Genomic DNA, 21,650 nt, shown 5'->3' with positions numbered 1-21,650 from the left:
GGCAGCAGCTAGGTGGGGGCTGCAGGGTGACCAGGGGGCAGCAGCTGGGAGGGGGCAGAAGAGTGACCAGGGGGCAGCAGCTGGGAGGGGGCAGCAGCTAGTTGGGGGCTGCAGGGTGACCAGGGGTCAGCAGCTGGGAGGGGGCAGCAGAGTGACCAGGGGGTAGCAGCTGGGAGGGGGCAGCAGAGTGACCAGGGGGCAGCAGCTAGGAGGGGGCAGCATAGTGACCAGGGGGCAGCAGCTAGGTGGGGGCTGCAGGGTGACCAGGAGGCAGCAGCTGGGAGGGGGCAGCAGAGTGACCAGGGGGCAGCAGCTGGGAGGGGGCAGCAGCTAGGTGGGGGCAGCAGCTGGGAGGGGGCAGCAGGGTGGCCAGGGGGCAGCAGCTAGGTGGGGGAAGCAGAGTGACCAGGGGGCAGCAGCTGGGAGGGGGCAGCAGCTAGGTGGGGGCAGCAGAGTGACCAGGGGGCAGCAGCTAGGTGGGGGCAGCAGCTGGGAGGGGGCAGCAGCTAGGTGGGGGCAGCAGAGTGACCAGGGGGCAGCAGCTGGGAGGGGGCAGCAGCTAGGTGGGGGCAGCAGAGTGACCAGGGGGCAGCAGCTGGGAGGGGGGTGGAATCCCTGGAATGTGCTCGGCAGCCGGTGACTGCAGCCAGAGTAAGTACAGACTTCCTGGGAGAGGAGGAGGAGGAGGGACGGTGTGAGGCCTGTGTGGGGGTCATACACAGACAGAGCGTCCCAGGACAGCTCCCACCTAGCCCCTGTCTGTATGTCCTGAGTACCCTCTCTAGCTTCCCCTGCCCAGATACCCACCCCCTGTCCTCACTGCCTGGAGGAGTCTGCTTTCACAGATTTCTGCCCTTGGAGCACATGGCGAAGGCTGGCAGCATAGATGAGACCCAGTCTCGCTGCCCACAGTGCCACGAAATGTTCCTGGATGCCCGCGTCCTGCCCTGCCTGCACACCCTGTGTCTGAGCTGTCTGCAGGCGCTGGAGCCATTTAGCACCATGGAAAGAGGACAGAACGTGGTGGCACAGAAGAGCGTCCTATGCCCATTGTGCGACTCAGAGGTGGCACTGCCACCGGGGGGAGTCACAGATTTCCTACCAGACATGCTGGCACAGACAGAGGTGCTGCTGGAAAAGCTGCGGAGTGGGGTACACGAGATGCCATGTGACCTCTGCGGAGACGGAAAGGGAGAGCGACGGTGCCAGGAGTGCAGGGTGAATGTCTGTGAGTTCTGCTGCCGGGCACACAGGTGAGAGCGGGGACGGGGCTGCGGGTAGGGGGTATCTTACCCTTAGGGCTGCCGGGCACAGGTGAGAGCGGGGGCAGGGCTGCGGGTAGGGGGTATCTTACCCTTAGAGCTATATACACACGGTACAGTCACACCTTACATCTGTGAGTGCTGTGGGCACACAGGTGAGAGCGGGGGCAGGGCTGCGGGTAGGGGGTATCTTACCCTTAGGGCTATATACACACGGTACAGTCACACCTTACATCTGTGAGTGCTGCCGGGCACACAGGTGAGAGCAGGGGCAGGGCTGCGGGTAGGGGGTATCTTACCCTTAGGGCTATATACACACGGTACAGTCACACCATACATCTGTGAGTGCTGCCGGGCACACAGGTGAGAGCGGGGGCAGGGCTGCGGGTAGGGGGTCTCTTACCCTTAGGGCTATATACACACGGTACAGTCACACCTTACATCTGTGAGTGCTGCGGGCACACAGGTGAGAGCGGGGGCAGGGCTGCGGGTAGGGGGTATCTTACCCTTAGGGCTATATACACATGGTACAGTCACACCATACATCTGTGAGTGCTGCGGGCACACAGGTGAGAGCGGGGGCAGGGCTGCGGGTAGGGGGTATCTTACCCTTAGGGCTATATACACACGGTACAGTCACACCTTACATCTGTGAGTGCTGTCGGGCACACAGGTGAGAGCGGGGGCAGGGCAGCGGGTAGGGGGTATCTTACCCTTAGGGCTATATACACATGGTACAGTCACACCTTACATCTGTGAGTGCTGCGGGCACACAGGTGAGAGCGGGGGCAGGGCTGCGGGTAGGGGGGTATCTTACCCTTAGGGCTATATACACACGGTACAGTCACACCATACATCTGTGAGTGCTGCCGGGCACACAGGTGAGAGCGGGGGCAGGGCTGCGGGTAGGGGGTATCTTACCCTTAGGGCTATATACACACGGTACAGTCACACCTTACATCTGTGAGTGCTGCCGGGCACACAGGTGAGAGCGGGGGCAGGGCTGCGGGTAGGGGGTATCTTACCCTTAGGGCTATATACACACAGTACAGTCACACCTTACATCTGTGAGTGCTGCGGGCACACAGGTGAGAGCGGGGGCAGGGCTGTGGGTAGGGGGTATCTTACCCTTAGGGCTATATACACATGGTACAGTCACACCATACATCTGTGAGTGCTGCGGGCACACAGGTGAGAGCGGGGGCAGGGCTGCGGGTAGGGGGTATCTTACCCTTAGGGCTATATACACACGGTACAGTCACACCTTACATCTGTGAGTGCTGCGGGCACACAGGTGAGAGCGGGGGCAGGGCTGCGGGTAGGGGGTATCTTACCCTTAGGGCTATATACACACGGTACAGTCACACCTTACATCTGTGAGTGCTGCGGGCACACAGGTGAGAGCGGGGGCAGGGCTGCGGGTAGGGGGTATCTTACCCTTAGGGCTATATACACACGGTACAGTCACACCTTACATCTGTGAGTGCTGCCGGGCACACAGGTGAGAGCGGGGGCAGGGCTGCGGGTAGGGGGTATCTTACCCTTAGGGCTATATACACATGGTACAGTCACACCATACATCTGTGAGTGCTGCCGGGCACACAGGTGAGAGCGGGGGCAGGGCTGCGGGTAGGGGGTATCTTACCCTTAGGGCTATATACACACGGTACAGTCACACCATACATCTGTGAGTGCTGCCGGGCACACAGGTGAGAGCGGGGGCAGGGCTGCGGGTAGGGGGTATCTTACCCTTAGGGCTATATACACACGGTACAGTCACACCTTACATCTGTGAGTGCTGCCGGGCACACAGGTGAGAGCGGGGGCAGGGCTGCGGGTAGGGGGTATCTTACCCTTAGGGCTATATACACATGGTACAGTCACACCTTACATCTGTGAGTGCTGTCGGGCACACAGGTGAGAGCGGGGGCAGGGCAGCGGGTAGGGGGTATCTTACCCTTAGGGCTATATACACACGGTACAGTCACACCTTACATCTGTGAGTGCTGCCGGGCACACAGGTGAGAGCGGGGCAGGGCTGCGGGTAGGGGGGTATCTTACCCTTAGGGCTATATACACACGGTACAGTCACACCTTACATCTGTGAGTGCTGCCGGGCACACAGGTGAGAGCGGGAGCGGGGGCGGGGCTGCGGGTAGGGGGTATCTTACCCTTAGGGCTATATACACACGGTACAGTCACACCTTACATCTGTGAGTGCTGCCGGACACACAGGTGAGAGCGGGGGGCGGGGCTGCGGGTAGGGGGTATCTTACCCTTAGGGCTATATACACACGGTACAGTCACACCTTACATCTGTGAGTGCTGCGGGCACACAGGTGAGAGCGGGGGCAGGGCTGCGGGTAGGGGGTATCTTACCCTTAGGGCTATATACACACGGTACAGTCACACCTTACATCTGTGAGTGCTGTCGGGCACACAGGTGAGAGCGGGGGCAGGCTGCGGGTAGGGGGTATCTTACCCTTAGGGCTATATACACACGGTACAGTCACACCTTACATCTGTGAATGCTGCCGGGCACACAGGTGAGAGCGGGGGCAGGGCTGTGGGTAGGGGGTATCTTACCCTTAGGGCTATATACACATGGTACAGTCACACCTTACATCTGTGAGTGCTGTCGGGCACACAGGTGAGAGCGGGGGCAGGGCTGCAGGTAGGGGGGTATCTTACCCTTAGGGCTATATACACACGGTACAGTCACACCTTACATCTGTGAGTGCTGCCGGGCACACAGGTGAGAGCGGGGGCAGGGCTGCGGGTAGGGGGTATCTTACCCTTAGGGCTATATACACACGGTACAGTCACACCTTACATCTGTGAGTGCTGCGGGCACACAGGTGAGAGCGGGGGCAGGGCTGCGGGTAGGGGGTATCTTACCCTTAGGGCTATATACACACGGTACAGTCACACCTTACATCTGTGAGTGCTGCGGGCACACAGGTGAGAGCGGGGGCAGGGCTGCGGGTAGGGGGGTATCTTACCTTTAGGGCTATATACACACGGTACAGTCACACCTTACATCTGTGAGTGCTGCCGGGCACACAGGTGAGAGCGGGGGCAGGGCTGCGGGTAGGGGGTATCTTACCCTTAGGGCTATATACACACGGTACAGTCACACCTTACATCTGTGAGTGCTGCGGGCACACAGGTGAGAGCGGGGGTGGGGCTGCGGGTAGGGGGTATCTTACCCTTAGGGCTATATACACATGGTACAGTCACACCTTACATCTGTGAGTGCTGCCGGGTAAACAGGTGAGAGCGGGGGCGGGGCTGCGGGTAGGGGGTATCTTACCCTTAGGGCTATATACACACGGTACAGTCACACCTTACATCTGTGAGTGCTGCGGGCACACAGGTGAGAGCGGGGGCAGGGCTGCTGGTAGGGGGTATCTTACCCTTAGGGCTATATACACACGGTACAGTCACACCTTACATCTGTGAGTGCTGCGGGCACACAGGTGAGAGCGGGGGCAGGGCTGCGGGTAGGGGGTATCTTACCCTTAGGGCTATATACACACGGTACAGTCACACCTTACATCTGTGAGTGCTGCCGGGCACACAGGTGAGAGCGGGGGCAGGGCTGCGGGTAGGGGGTATGTCACGGACCCACCGGTCGCTTGCTCCGATACGTCAATCTGAGCAGCGCCGGCCGTGACTGGGGTTCACTCAGGACACTCGGGTCCTTTCCTTGAGGTACACTGCCACCAGCCAAAACCTGATTTTAGCGCCTGAAACTGCGCAAGGGGCGGCTTGGCTCGCCCCTGACCACACAATACAAGATAACAATGGTAACGTTTTTCAGCCGTTCTCTTCCGAGGCTAATGAGTCTTAAGAACACAGAACCAGGACTGAGAATATGTATTATTTATTCCTAGAAAACTACAGAGCTTTAGAAAATAGTTACAAGGTTTTACAGTGATTTTAAAAGTACACACGAGTTTTAAATGCAATTTCAAAAATAAAAAGGGAAAAAAGACAGAACCTATCTTACACTTAAATACAGATCCTGACGTGGGGGGGTCCTCCACAAGAAATCTCTCGTCGCCTACAGCCTGTTTTGCTAGACCCCCAGGTAGTGACACTGACTATAGGGAGAAGGTCTTAGTTATACCTTGCAGACTCCCTCATCCCTCCCACCCTTGGGATTCCACTCTTTCCATGCTGAAGGAGTGTGGAAGGTCCCTGGCAATGTACAGTCTGCTGTTTTCAAAGTGATTGATCCTCCTTCCTTGCATAGCAGACCCACTGATAAGAGATGTGGAGGAAGGGGACACTCTCTAACCTCTTCTTCTGGACCATGGTTTATGAGGGCTCAGATCTTATCTTACATCCTGACTCCGGAGGAGTCCACAGATGTCACACTGAGGAAATACAGGCCTCAAACTTAGACCAGGGTCACCTACAGTTTACATACAAGACATGTCCTGATTCCAATACTCACAGGAGATATAACTATTACACCAATATCAGACATACATTCACCGGACAGATAATCATAACAGGAGGCATACGTTAATTTGATCGATCACCTGATCTGATCGTTACACCTCCCCCTTTTAAAATGGCGCACAGAGGCGGTGACCCACGTCACCGTCTTATCAGTGCGCTATTAACTACATCACCTGGACAGGTAGCAGTGGTCTCTGTGCTGAGACAGACTGCCACTGATTCTGCGGGATCTGTACTAACACTTCCCTATACTTGACGTCTGTCATGGCACCACCTGACGCCATAGCCGTGGCTAGGGTGGGCAATGGGCATAGTCCCTGTCCCTCTCGCAGGAGATGGCAAACTAAAAGCACACAGGTGTCCTCGAACCCATAGTCTGTGAGCACACTGATATAGTGGGAGCTGTGTCCATCCCGGCTGATATTGACACAGCCCACCACAGCTGTGCGTCGTACTCCTGGGCACGGATTCTCCCCTGCAGCTGGCAGTTTGGCCTTACTCACTGAGATCAGTACCAGACCATTCCTCCACACCCCAAACGGCCATCCCCCTGGGACTCGTAACTCAGCGTGTTTAACTATACCACAGGTGTGGGGCATTCTCCCAGCACTATATACAGACTTAAACATGTCTTCCCAGCACCTCTCCTGAGCTGACTGACCCCCCCTCCCCTTCACTGGGGGGAAGGTCCACTCACTCAACACCTCACACCTCATCCTTTTGTGAGGAGATTCTCCCTCTTTGTCTGTGTGTGTGAACTGCGAAGGGGGGCACGTTTCTGCAAGGGGGAATACCAGCAGGTCATTGTCCCCTGTCTTGGGAACATCCCAGCTCAGCTTTTCTGAGGTTAATGGAGCTGAGTTTACCTGTTCTTCACGGGCCCTCCCACCCTTCTGGTTACACACAGCAGCTTCCCTACTAGCCACTGGCTCTATTCCTGAAACAACCCTCTCACTGCACCCAGGGGTATCTTTCCCTATTCCCAGGTATGGGGCAGCCTGTGCAGGGTTGATTCTCAGTTCTGCGTGGAAAGCCAAGCTTTCCATGGCAGTCCAGGACACCTTCCTGAGCCTGACCTTCCCTCCCAGACCCGCAGGTTCTGTGGCTGGGGTGGTGCCACTGAGGTTCTCAGGAGAGGCATCCGTTATCCAGTGATGCTGGAAAAATGCACTCTCTGGAGGGTTCTCAGTGTCTGGAGGGAACCCCTGCTGTGTTCCTGTATCTGTTCTTGTGTGGCTACAGTAAGGAGGGGGGTTTGGGGGGAAAGCTGCAGTAAGGGACACTCTCTCCCTATCTGACAGGTCTACAGTGCACACAGGGCCCACCAGGTCACTTATTATACCTGGTACCACAGTTCCCACAGTAGCGCAAGACATCACATTATCAACAGCAACATCACTATCATAACCTGGGGAGACATCCTGCAATACCTGCAAATTAGCCTGTGCATCTTCCACAACACATGGGGCCCATCCTGCTGGCTTACAATTGCACCATGGCAAAAACGCTATATCTGGGTCCCATTGTCTCTGAGCAGGAATGGGGTTATCTGAGCATGTTGTCACCAGTAACTTATTGGCAGGTACATGCTCTGCCTGCAACCAACTCAGATCTGTCCCATTTCTGCAGTTAGCGTCCCCGGGCACCATGTCACAACCAGACATCACTGGAGGAACAGGGTTAACGTCTAGCACAGCAACCTTAATGACATCACCAGCAGCACTCCTACCACTGATGAGTGAGGGTGTCTCATTCCCAACTAGATTAGGGCATTCATTTAACCCCACAAACTGGCAAGGATTACCCACTATACCTGTCTCTAACTCACCCTTCACCTGTACCGAAGGTACGGCACTATCACAGATCATCCCAGGGGCTTCACACAAAATAACAACATTGCAATGTTCAGCATGGTTACATACTACCTGAGATGCATCATATGGTTCAGAAGGGTTAGCGACAGATATGTGTGGAGTTAATAAAAGTCCCACATCAGTAGTCCCACACATACTTGTGTGCATACAGTCAGAAAGTCCCATCCCTATTTCCGACATAGTCTCTCCCCTGCATACTTTCACTATGCAGCCAGCCGCTTCCGGCAACAAATCTGGAGCAACGGGAGGGAACATGCTGCTCACATCTTCCAGCAGTTTAAACTGGACCTTGTGATGTGAGGTCTCTGGAACAGGTTCCACACCGATTGTAGCAGGTCCGGGTACCATGTCCATGAGGGAAACCCCGGTAGGCTGTGTCGTTGGTTCCATAGCTGGTGATAGAAGCTGTTCCAGGCGATTCCTTTCAGCCTCTGCCCAGCGGCACTGCTCTTTCCACCATGGAGTATCGAGCTTTTTACAATCATAAGCATATTGCTGCGCTATTTCAAAACAGTCCGTCAGGTCTCTCAGCAGTAACCAAGGAGTCGCATCGGGACCCCAGGTTAGGAACTCACCGCGATACATGCCGAAAACATTGCGCTCATCATTTCGTGCACGGGTGAGCCGCTTGATCATCTCCCAGCGGGAATTGTTGGGGCAGGAGATACCTTGCAGCTGACATTCTGTAGTGAGGTCTTCTGGGCTCATAAGCCTAAACGGATAATCATCACCATATGGGTCAGAATACTCACTGGGCTCTTCTGGTGCTGTAGGGGATTGGTACTCTGCAGTCTCCCTGACTGCCACACATCCTACAGTCTCCCTGGTACTAGCAGAGATGTCACCTCTCTGAGCATCGGTTGTAGTGTCCAGGGCCAGCTCATTACTCACAACCAAGCTGACACTCACTTGGCTTCCTCTGTCTGCTTCCAAGACAGGGAACTGTGCATGACGCGGTCCGGTGAAATTCGCGTCAGCGGTCATTTGGGACCTCTGTCCCTTGTTAGGCTCCCCATGATTGATAACAGAGTCCACACCATGATCCAACACATTATTTACTTCCGCAGACAGTAAAAGTTCAGTACGAAGCCCATCTCCTGCTAACTCAGTAGCCACGGCAGATAAAGTCTCACGTAAAGGTTCGCCATCACGATGCCCTGTATCATCCTCCACTGGTTCGCCAACAGCGATCAGCCCCCTGAGCCTCACCAGTTCCAACTGGTATTCACGCTCAGCCTGACGCTCTGCAGCCTCTCTGTTGACAATGGCTTTGCGCTCCGCAGCCTCTCTGTCGACAATGCCTTGGCAGAACTGCACCAGCTGCAAAGCGAATACGGGGTTCACATCCTTCAATTGCCTGCTAGCAGCTAGAAGGTCGCTCTGCAGTGTAGACTTGCTGGGTCCAGCAGAAGTGTTTGACCCTGGCGCGGAATCGTTTGTACTGTCCAGTGCTGACTGAGCCCCTGGGGTAGGATTGTCCATGGACTGGTTTCCTCCAGCAGCTAGAGTCCGATCGGCATCCACTAGTGCCTGAATCATACGTTTTCTACTCTGGCCAGACCAAGGGATATTCCTCCGCACACACACGACCGCCAGGTCATCTCTCCTCATCTGCTGGTAATCAGCCATCCTGAGTCTCACACTTGTCAAATAAAATGATAGGAAAGAAAAACAAGAGAAGGGAGGGGAACAGAAATTGCACTCACTGTGTGACTTTTAAAACTATAGTAAAGCTCTGAGTTCTGATTCTGGTGATGTGGGTATTTCTCACAAAATTCTACCCACACTCACTTAAGTTCTTAAAGAGAAAAATGAATTCTCCACCCCACCGCTTGCCGCCAAATGTCACGGACCCACCGGTCGCCTGCTCCGATACGTCAATCTGAGCAGCGCCGGCCGTGACTGGGGTTCACTCAGGACACTCGGGTCCTTTCCTTGAGGTACACTGCCACCAGCCAAAACCTGATTTTAGCGCCTGAAACTGCGCAAGGGGCGGCTTGGCTCGCCCCTGACCACACAATACAAGATAACAATGGTAACGTTTTTCAGCCGTTCTCTTCCGAGGCTAATGAGTCTTAAGAACACAGAACCAGGACTGAGAATATGTATTATTTATTCCTAGAAAACTACAGAGCTTTAGAAAATAGTTACAAGGTTTTACAGTGATTTTAAAAGTACACACGAGTTTTAAATGCAATTTCAAAAATAAAAAGGGAAAAAAGACAGAACCTATCTTACACTTAAATACAGATCCTGACGTGGGGGGGTCCTCCACAAGAAATCTCTCGTCGCCTACAGCCTGTTTTGCTAGACCCCCAGGTAGTGACACTGACTATAGGGAGAAGGTCTTAGTTATACCTTGCAGACTCCCTCATCCCTCCCACCCTTGGGATTCCACTCTTTCCATGCTGAAGGAGTGTGGAAGGTCCCTGGCAATGTACAGTCTGCTGTTTTCAAAGTGATTGATCCTCCTTCCTTGCATAGCAGACCCACTGATAAGAGATGTGGAGGAAGGGGACACTCTCTAACCTCTTCTTCTGGACCATGGTTTATGAGGGCTCAGATCTTATCTTACATCCTGACTCCGGAGGAGTCCACAGATGTCACACTGAGGAAATACAGGCCTCAAACTTAGACCAGGGTCACCTACAGTTTACATACAAGACATGTCCTGATTCCAATACTCACAGGAGATATAACTATTACACCAATATCAGACATACATTCACCGGACAGATAATCATAACAGGAGGCATACGTTAATTTGATCGATCACCTGATCTGATCGTTACAGGGTATCTTACCCTTAGGGCTATATACACATGGTACAGTCACACCTTACATCTGTGAGTGCTGCGGGCACACAGGTGAGAGCGGGGGCAGGGCTGTGGGTAGGGGGGTATCTTACCCTTAGGGCTATATACACACGGTACAGTCACACCTTACATCTGTGAGTGCTGCCGGGCACACAGGTGAGAGCGGGGGCAGGGCTGCGGGTAGGGGCACACAGGTGAGAGCGGGGGCAGGGCTGCGGGTAGGGGGGTATCTTACCCTTAGGGCTATATACACACGGTACAGTCACACCATACATCTGTGAGTGCTGCGGGCACACAGGTGAGAGCAGGGGCAGAGCTGCAGGTAGGGGGGTATCTTACCCTTAGGGCTATATACACACGGTACAGTCACACCTTACATCTGTGAGTGCTGCCGGGCACACAGGTGAGAGCGGGGGCGGGGCTGCGGGTAGGGGCACACAGGTGAGAGCGGGGGCGGGGCTGTGGGTAGGGGGTATCTTACCCTTAGGGCTATATACACATGGTACAGTCACACCTTACATCTGTGAGTGCTGCCGGGCACACAGGTGAGAGCGGGGGCAGGGCTGCGGGTAGGGGGTATCTTACCCTTAGGGCTATATACACACGGTACAGTCACACCTTACATCTGTGAGTGCTGCCGGGCACACAGGTGAGAGCGGGGGCAGGGCTGCGGGTAGGGGCACACAGGTGAGAGCGGGGGCTCTGTCATAGCCAGGTAATAGGTATATAGTGAGCGTGGCATAGCGCAGGCAGGACAGGCCATGCCAGGCAGCAGGGGGGTAACAGAGGACACACACTACAGGATATATAGTGACACAGGAAGGGAGAGGTCCGGATGTTGCATGTTCCTCTTATTATATATTGCAGACATGGGAGCTGTTCTTGCCATCAGTCCGCACCCTCCCTGCCTGTCACACAGGCCAGTGACCCCAATAGTTAGTTATTATTGTACAGTTGTGACGTGTATGTGATTGTATTTGACATTCTGGTAACACACTATCTGCTGTTCCTACACGAGGCTACACACCATACTCTACGACCTCAAGGCTTTGCTCTTGTGTTGGCCTGTAGAGGAGAAGCAGGCGGGGTCGGGCGTAAATCGTCATTAGACCTCATGGGTTGACAGCCGTACCCGATGTCCTTGCATGAGACTGGGAACAGCTTGTGCTGCTATATACCTGGCAGAGGCTTCTAAAAGGGAACTGAGTGGTTGGAAGAAGCCGCCCCTCTGGTACTCTAGGATGAAAACCATAGTTTGCGTAGAATGGGGTAGTGCTAGAAGTAGGGCGATTGTTCCGGCAGAATTGTGCCAAGGGAAGACGTTCAGAAGTCTACGGGTAATCCTTGACATCTGAAGATTTTAGGGATGAAGAGTTCTGGCTATTTTGGAGCAGAAGGAGGCCGATGAGAGGGCAAAAATGTGCTGTATTGGTAAATCGGTCCAATACCACCCATATAGTGTTGAACTTGTTGGAAACCAAGAGATCAGTAATGAAATCCATGGACAAGTGAGTCCACGATCGATGAGGTAAAGACAGAGGATGAAGTTGTCCTGCTGGAGCTTGATGAAGAACTCTGTGTTGGGCGCACCTGGAACATGAAGCTATAAAGTTCAGGACATCACAATTCAAGGAGGCCACCAACAAGACCTTCAGTGGTTTTCTGGACACCTGCATGACCTGCAAATCAATGAGTGAGCCCCATGAAGCAATTACTTGTGAAGAGCAGACTTGTTGGAGGAGTAACTTCCATTCCGACTGAAGAGGGAGCCATTAGGATCATAGTGGGATGTAGCGTCATTCTCTGGATTAAGATCATAGTGGGACCTAGCGTCATTCTCTGGATTAGGATCATAGTGGGACGTAGCGTCATTCTCTGGATTAGGATCATAGGGGGACGTAGCGTCGTTCTCTGGATTAGGGTCATAGAGGGAAGTAGCGTCATTCTCTGGATTAGGATCATAGGGGGACGTAGCGTCATTCTCTGGTTTAGGATCATAGTGAGACATAGCATCATTCTCTGGTTTAGGATTTTAGGGGGACGTAGTGTCATTATCTGGATTAGGATCACAGTGGGACGTAGCGTCATTCTCTGGATTAGGATCATAGGGGGACATAGCGTCATTCTCTGGATTCGGATCATAGTGAGACGTAGCATCATTCTCTGGATTAGGATCATAGGGGAACATAGCGTCATTCTCTGGATTAGGATCATAGGGGGACGTAGCGTCATTCTCTGGATTAGGATCATAGCGGGTGGTAGCGTCATTCTCTGGATTAGGATCATAGCGGGTGGTAGCGTCATTCTCTGGATTAGGATCATAGCGAGTGGTAGCGTCATTCTCTGGATTAGGATCATAGCGGGTGGTAGCGTCATTCTCTGGATTAGGATCATAGCGGGTGGTAGCGTCATTCTCTGGATTAGGATCATAGCGGGACGTAGCGTTATTCTCTGGATTAGGATCATAGTGGGTGGTAGCGGTATTCTCTGGATTAGGATCATAGTGGGTGGTAGCGGTATTCTCTGGATTAGGATCATGGTGGTAGCGTCATTCTCTGGATTAGGATCACAGTGGGACGTAGCGTCATTCTCTGGATTAGGATTTTAGGGGGATGTAGCGTCATTCTCTGGATTAGGATTTTAGGGGGATGTAGCGTCATTCCCTTGATTAGGATCATAGTGGGTGGTATCGTCATTCTCTGGATTAGGATCACAGTGGGACGTAGCGTCATTCTCTGGATTAGGATCATAGTGGGATGTAGCATCATTCTCTGGATTAGGATCATAGAGGGACGTAGCGTCATTCTCTGGATTAGGATTTTAGGGGGATGTAGCGTCATTCCCTTGATTAGGATCATAGGGGGACGTAGCGTCAGTCTCTGGATTAGGATTATAGTGGGACGTAGCGTCATTCTCTGGATTAGGATCACAGTGGGACGTAGCGTCATTCTCTGGATTAGGATCACAGTGGGATGTAGCATCATTCTCTGGATTAGGATTTTAGGGGGATGTAGCGTCATTCCCTTGATTAGGATCATAGGGGGACGTAGCGTCAGTCTCTGGATTAGGATCATAGCGGGACGTAGCTTTATTCTCTGGATTAGGATCATAGTGGGACGTAGCGTTATTCTCTGGATTAGGATCATAGTGGGTGGCAGCGTTATTCTCTGGATTAGGATCATAGTGGGTGGTAGCATCATTATCTGAATTAGGATCATAGCGGGACGTAGCGTCATTCTCTGGATTAGGATCATAGTGGGATGTAGCGTCATAGCGTCATTCTCTGGATTAGGATTTTAGGGGGACATATCGTCATTCTCTGGATTAGGATCATGGTGGTAGCGTCATTCTCTGGATTAGGATCACAGTGGGACATAACGTCATTCTCTGGATTAGGATTTTAGGGGGATGTAGCGTCATTCTCTGGATTAGGATTTTAGGGGGATGTAGCGTCATTCCCTTGATTAGGATCATAGTGGGTGGTAGCGTCATTCTCTGGATTAGGATCACAGTGGGACGTAGCGTCATTCTCTGGATTAGGATCATAGTGGGATGTAGCGTCATTCTCTGGATTAGGATCATAGAGGGACGTAGCGTCATTCTCTGGATTAGGATTTTAGGGGGATGTAGCGTAATTCCCTTGATTAGGATCATAGGGGGACGTAGCGTCAGTCTCTGGATTAGGATCATAGTGGGACGTAGCGTCATTCTCTGGATTAGGATCATAGTGGGTGGTAGCATCATTCTCTGGATTAGGATCATAGGGGGACGTAGCGTCATTCTCTGGATTAGGATCATAGAGGGATGTAGCGTCATTCTCTGGATTAGGATCATAGAGGGATGTAGCGTCATTCTCTGGATTAGGATCATAGGGGGACGTAGCGTCATTCCTTTGATTAGGATCATAGGGGGACGTAGCGTCATTCCCTTGATTAGGATCATAGGGGGACGTAGCGTCAGTCTCTGGATTAGGATCATAGTGGGACAAGGCGTCATTCTCTGGATTAGGATCATAGTGGGACGTAGCGTCATTCTTTGGATTAGGATCACAGTGGGACGTAGCGTCATTCTCTGGATTAGGATCATAGTGGGATGTAGCGTCATTCTCTGGATTAGGATCATAGAGGGATGTAGCGTCATTCTCTGGATTAGGATCATAGGGGGACGTAGCGCCATTCCCTTGATTAGGATCATAGGGGGACGTAGCGTCATTCCCTTGATTAGGATCATAGGGGGACGTAGCGTCAGTCTCTGGATTAGGATCATAGCGGGTGGTAGCGTCATTCTCTGAATTAGGATCATAGTGGGTGGTAGCGTCATTCTCTGGATTAGGATCATAGTGGGTGGTAGCATCATTCTCTGGATTAGGATCATAGGGGGACGTAGCGTCATTCTCTGGATTAGGATCATAGAGGGATGTAGCGTCATTCTCTGGATTAGGATCATAGAGGGATGTAGCGTCATTCTCTGGATTAGGATCATAGGGGGACGTAGCTTCATTCCCTTGATTAGGATCATAGGGGGACGTAGCGTCATTCCCTTGATTAGGATCATAGGGGGACGTAGCGTCATTCCCTTGATTAGGATCATAGGGGGACGTAGCGTCAGTCTCTGGATTAGGATCATAGTGGGACAAGGCGTCATTCTCTGGATTAGGATCATAGTGGGACGTAGCGTCATTCTTTGGATTAGGATCACAGTGGGACGTAGCGTCATTCTCTGGATTAGGATCATAGTGGGATGTAGCGTCATTCTCTGGATTAGGATCATAGTGGGACGTAGCGTCATTCTTTGGATTAGGATCACAGTGGGACGTAGCGTCATTCTCTGGATTAGGATCATAGTGGGTGGTAGCGTCATTCTCTGGATTAGGATCATAGTGGGTGGTAGCATCATTCTCTGGATTAGGATCATAGGGGGACGTAGCGTCATTCTCTGGATTAGGATCATAGAGGGATGTAGCGTCATTCTCTGGATTAGGATCATAGAGGGATGTAGCGTCATTCTCTGGATTAGGATCATAGGGGGACGTAGCGCCATTCCCTTGATTAGGATCATAGGGGGACGTAGCGTCATTCCCTTGATTAGGATCATAGGGGGACGTAGCGTCAGTCTCTGGATTAGGATCATAGCGGGTGGTAGCGTCATTCTCTGAATTAGGATCATAGTGGGTGGTAGCATCATTCTCTAGATTAGGATCATAGTGGGTGGTATCGTCATTCTCTGGATTAGGATCATAGTGGGAGGTAGCGTCATTCTCTGGATTAGGATCATAGTGGGAGGTAGCGTCATTCTCTGGATTAGGATCATAGTGGGACGTAGCGTCATTCTCTGGATTAGGATCATAGTGGGACGTAGCGTCATTCTCTGGATTAGGATCATAGTGGGTGGTAGCGTCATTCTCTGGATTAGGATCATAGTGGGAGGTAGCGTCATTCTCTGGATTAGGATCATAGAGGGACGTAGCGTCATTCTCTGGATTAGGATCATAGTGGGATGTAGCGTGATTCTCTGGATTAGGATCATAGAGGGATGTAGCGTCATTCTCTGGATTAGGATTTAAGGGGACGTAGAGTCATTCTCTGGATTAGGATCATAGAGGGATGTAGCGTCATTCTCTGGATTAGGATCATAGTGGGAGGTAGCGTCATTCTCTGGATTAGGATTATAGTGGGAGGTAGCGTCATTCTCTGGATTAGGATCATAGTGGGATGTAGCGTCAGTCTCTGGATTAGGATCATAGTGGGAGGTAGCGTCATTCTCTGGATTAGGATCACAGTGGGACGTAGCGTCATTCTCTGGATTAGGATCATAGGGGGATGTAGCGTCATTCTCTGGATTAGGATCATAGTGGGACGTAGCGTCATTCTCTGGATTAGGATCATAGTGGGTGGTAGCGTCATTCTCTGGATTAGGATCATAGTGGGAGGTAGCGTCATTCTCTGGATTAGGATCATAGAGGGACGTAGCGTCATTCTCTGGATTAGGATTTTAGGGGGATGTAGCGTCATTCCCTTGATTAGGATCATAGGGGGACGTAGCGTCAGTCTCTGGATTAGGATTATAGTGGGACGTAGCGTCATTCTCTGGATTAGGATCACAGTGGGACGTAGCGTCATTCTCTGGATTAGGATCACAGTGGGATGTAGCGTCATTCTCTGGATTAGGATTTTAGGGGGATGTAGCGTCATTCCCTTGATTAGGATCATAGGGGGACGTAGCGTCAGTCTCTGGATTAGGATCATAGCGGGACGTAGCTTCATTCTCTGGATTAGGATCATAGTGGGACGTAGCGTTATTCTCTGGATTAGGATCATAGTGGGACGTAGCGTTATTCTCTGGATTAGGATCATAGTGGGTGGCAGCGTTATTCTCTGGATTAGGATCATAGTGGGTGGTAGCATCATTATCTGAATTAGGATCATAGCGGGACGTAGCGTCATTCTCTGGATTAGGATCATAGTGGGATGTAGCGTCATAGCGTCATTCTCTGGATTAGGATTTTAGGGGGACATATCGTCATTCTCTGGATTAGGATCATGGTGGTAGCGTCATTCTCTGGATTAGGATCACAGTGGGACATAGCGTCATTCTCTGGATTAGGATTTTAGGGGGATGTAGCGTCATTCTCTAGATTAGGATTTTAGGGGGATGTAGCGTCATTCCCTTGATTAGGATCATAGTGGGTGGTAGCGTCATTCTCTGGATTAGGATCACAGTGGGATGTAGCGTCATTCTCTGGATTAGGATCATAGTGGGATGTAGCGTCATTCTCTGGATTAGGATCATAGAGGGACGTAGCGTCATTCTCTGGATTAGGATTTTAGGGGGATGTAGCGTAATTCCCTTGATTAGGATCATAGGGGGACGTAGCGTCAGTCTCTGGATTAGGATCATAGTGGGACGTAGCGTCATTCTCTGGATTAGGATCATAGTGGGTGGTAGCATCATTCTCTGGATTAGGATCATAGGGGGACGTAGCGTCATTCTCTGGATTAGGATCATAGAGGGATGTAGCGTCATTCTCTGGATTAGGATCATAGAGGGATGTAGCGTCATTCTCTGGATTAGGATCATAGGGGGACGTAGCGTCATTCCTTTGATTAGGATCATAGGGGGACGTAGCGTCATTCCCTTGATTAGGATCATAGGGGGACGTAGCGTCAGTCTCTGGATTAGGATCATAGTGGGACAAGGCGTCATTCTCTGGATTAGGATCATAGTGGGACGTAGCGTCATTCTTTGGATTAGGATCACTGTGGGACGTAGCGTCATTCTCTGGATTAGGATCATAGTGGGATGTAGCGTCATTCTCTGGATTAGGATCATAGAGGGATGTAGCGTCATTCTCTGGATTAGGATCATAGGGGGACGTAGCGCCATTCCCTTGATTAGGATCATAGGGGGACGTAGCGTCATTCCCTTGATTAGGATCATAGGGGGACGTAGCGTCAGTCTCTGGATTAGGATCATAGCGGGTGGTAGCGTCATTCTCTGAATTAGGATCATAGTGGGTGGTAGCGTCATTCTCTGGATTAGGATCATAGTGGGTGGTAGCATCATTCTCTGGATTAGGATCATAGGGGGACGTAGCGTCATTCTCTGGATTAGGATCATAGAGGGATGTAGCGTCATTCTCTGGATTAGGATCATAGAGGGATGTAGCGTCATTCTCTGGATTAGGATCATAGGGGGACGTAGCGTCATTCCCTTGATTAGGATCATAGGGGGACGTAGCGTCATTCCCTTGATTAGGATCATAGGGGGACGTAGCGTCAGTCTCTGGATTAGGATCATAGTGGGACAAGGCGTCATTCTCTGGATTAGGATCATAGTGGGACGTAGCGTCATTCTTTGGATTAGGATCACAGTGGGACGTAGCGTCATTCTCTGGATTAGGATCATAGTGGGATGTAGCGTCATTCTCTGGATTAGGATCATAGTGGGACGTAGCGTCATTCTTTGGATTAGGATCACAGTGGGACGTAGCGTCATTCTCTGGATTAGGATCATAGAGGGATGTAGCGTCATTCTCTGGATTAGGATCATAGGGGGACGTAGCGCCATTCCCTTGATTAGGATCATAGGGGGACGTAGCGTCATTCCCTTGATTAGGATCATAGGGGGACGTAGCGTCAGTCTCTGGATTAGGATCATAGCGGGTGGTAGCGTCATTCTCTGAATTAGGATCATAGTGGGTGGTAGCATCATTCTCTGGATTAGGATCATAGTGGGTGGTATCGTCATTCTCTGGATTAGGATCATAGTGGGAGGTAGCGTCATTCTCTGGATTAGGATCATAGTGGGAGGTAGCGTCATTCTCTGGATTAGGATCATAGTGGGACGTAGCGTCATTCTCTGGATTAGGATCATAGTGGGACGTAGCGTCATTCTCTGGATTAGGATCATAGTGGGTGGTAGCGTCATTCTCTGGATTAGGATCATAGTGGGAGGTAGCGTCATTCTCTGGATTACGATCATAGAGGGACGTAGCGTCATTCTCTGGATTAGGATCATAGTGGGATGTAGCGTGATTCTCTGGATTAGGATCATAGTGGGAGGTAGTGTCATTCTCTGGATTAGGATCATAGAGGGATGTAGCGTCATTCTCTGGATTAGGATTTAAGGGGACGTAGAGTCATTCTCTGGATTAGGATCATAGGGGGATGTAGCGTCATTCTCTGGATTAGGATCATAGTGGGAGGTAGCGTCATTCTCTGGATTAGGATCATAGTGGGAGGTAGCGTCATTCTCTGGATTAGGATCATAGTGGGATGTAGCGTCAGTCTCTGGATTAGGATCATAGTGGGAGGTAGCGTCATTCTCTGGATTAGGATCACAGTGGGACGTAGCGTCATTCTCTGGATTAGGATCATAGGGGGATGTAGCGTCATTCTCTGGATTAGGATCATAGTGGGACGTAGCGTCATTCTCTGGATTAGGATCATAGTGGGTGGTAGCGTCATTCTCTGGATTAGGATCATAGTGGGAGGTAGCGTCATTCTCTGGATTAGGATCATAGAGGGACGTAGCGTCATTCTCTGGATTAGGATCATAGAGGGACGTAGCGTCATTCTCTGGATTAGGAGATTGGTGGAGTTTCAGCCATAACTCCTGGACTAAAACAAGTAAAGCAGCCATATAGTCTGTGGTTCAAACATTGCGCTGCTTTAAGATCTAGGGCCCGATTCAGGCCTTTTTGCTGAGCTGCGTATGTTCACAGCCCGCGAATCAAATGATTTTTCTCCCCTTCGGTAATAAATGTCAGTCTAGATCGACTTTTATTCCGGCCGTTATCCACCAAATTTGGGGTGAGCGCTGATGTCATGTGACGTCCCCACCCACCCCATGCAGTGTTCATAGTTATGGGGTGTTCCCCTTCTGCCACCCCCGGCCCTCCCTTCCCAGAGCGACCGGCTCAGAGGCTGACAGAAGCTGACCGCTCCCGGGGTTTGTTCCTGCATCATCGCGCATCTGCAAACCCTACACATCCAGGGGAGATTCTCTGCATCTGAGGATGGTGACTGGTGACAGCGCCATTATTCTAGCACTAATTTTAGACATGCGGTCATTAGGTCGACACATTAAAAAGATCTACATACCTTAAGTCGACATGGACAAAATGACGACACAAGCAAAATGTTTACGTGTACTTGCTCAATATGAAAAAAGGTTGACATGAGTTTTTCATCATTTAAAAAAAAAAATCATACTTCACGGTTCTAGTGGGCACAGAGCATGGGGGGAGCAGGCCGGGGTGTGTGGTGGAAGTAGTGCAACCTCCTCCTTGGCCTTGCACAGTTATTCTAACAGGAGAGCATTATAGTTTGCAGGTGTGTGTGTGTGTGTGTGTGTGTGGGGGGGGGGGGGGTGTCCCTACCACTGGCCCTGGTTCTGCCTAATGGGGGGTAATGAGATGGCAGAGGGGCACTGACTGTGCCTGAAGCATGGCAAGCACCCTTCAGAGGAAGCTTCTTCTTTTATCATGAGATACATGTTTCTAGTCCACAATACGGATGATGAGCAGGAAGATTAAAGCACGTGAAAATAATGCTCGTTGCGCCTGGGTTTATGTATAGCTGCTCTGTTGGAATATCGTAGATTGGGGGGTATGGATACAAAGCGCTTATGTTAGGGTAAGACACACAAGGGCAAGATGGGGGAATAATGGGATACAGGGTATAAAGAAAAAAAATAAAAGAGTATAATGATAAATAAACACTAATAAAAGAGAAATATAAAAAAAAAAAAAAATAATAATAAAAATTAAAAATTAAAAAAATATATAAATAAAAATGAATAAAATGCAAAAATAATTAAATGAAATTGAACAAAAAAGAAGCAAAAAAAAAAAAAGGCGATCAATCAAAAAAAGCAATTCAATAAGTGTTTACACTCTTTTGAGTAATTGTTGTTGATTGGAACCGGGTCCGGAGCTATGATCAGTATGGAAGTGAAGTGTCCGTGGTGGGTGCAAGGCACTGGGGGAGCGTTTGACCTGACTGTCCCTTACTTGTTGGGGAAGGTTATAGTAGCAAACGATCTTCTTCTGCCGCTGTGGTGTACTCGCGGCTCTCCTCTCTCCACGCTAGCGGTGACTTCCGGTTTTCGGCTCCATGCTTCCGGTCCCGGCTGTGTACGTATCCTACGCTCCCCCAGTGCCTTGCACCCACCACGGACACTTCACTTCCATACTTCCATACTGAGCATAGCTCCGGACCCGGTTCCAATCAACAACAATTACTCAAAAGAGTGTAAACACTTATTGCATTGCTTTTTTTGATTGATCTCCTTTTTTTTTTTTTGCTTCTTTTTTTGTTTAATTTAATTATTTTTGCATTTTATTCATTTTTATTTATATTTTTTAATTTTTATTTTTTTTATTTTTTTTTATTTATATTTCTCTTTTATTCGTGTTTATTTATCATTATACTCTTTTATTTTTTCTTTATACCCTGTATCCCATTATTCCCCCATCCTGCCCTTGTGTGTCTTACCCTAACATAAGCGCTTTGTATCCATACCCCCCAATGAGCAGGAAGATGATTGCGGACCTCTTTATCTTGTAAATGATGTTCCTCCAGACTATTGGGAAATATCGCCCAAATAAAGGACAAGTATGGTCACAAAAGATTTCATTGACATATCCTTGGAATATCACTGGATGTGACTAAAGGCCCCCATACACCGGGCGATTTACACCCAATCATAGGAAAATAACCCAAACT

The 21,650-nt window shown here is 50.6% G+C and overlaps 1 protein-coding gene across 1 annotated transcript in view; it reads left to right on the top strand.

Moving 5' to 3' along the window:
- The first annotated feature begins 604 nt into the window (after positions 1-604).
- TRIM45 (tripartite motif containing 45) overlaps positions 605-21,650 on the top strand; it is a 37,048-nt gene continuing 16,002 nt past the window's right edge. Inside the window, exon 1 of the mRNA XM_083171460.1 lies at positions 605-1,253. Coding sequence (XP_083027586.1) covers positions 865-1,253 — 389 coding nt within the window. The 5' untranslated portion in view covers positions 605-864. The remainder of the gene's footprint in view (positions 1,254-21,650) is intronic.

The sequence above is a fragment of the Crinia signifera genome, chromosome 2 (genome assembly GCF_055691185.1).
Source record: "Crinia signifera chromosome 2, ASM5569118v1, whole genome shotgun sequence".
NCBI classification, from domain to species: domain Eukaryota; kingdom Metazoa; phylum Chordata; class Amphibia; order Anura; family Myobatrachidae; genus Crinia; species Crinia signifera.
The sequence above is the reverse complement of the archived record's forward strand: the minus strand, read 5'-3'. Positions and strand labels throughout refer to the sequence as shown.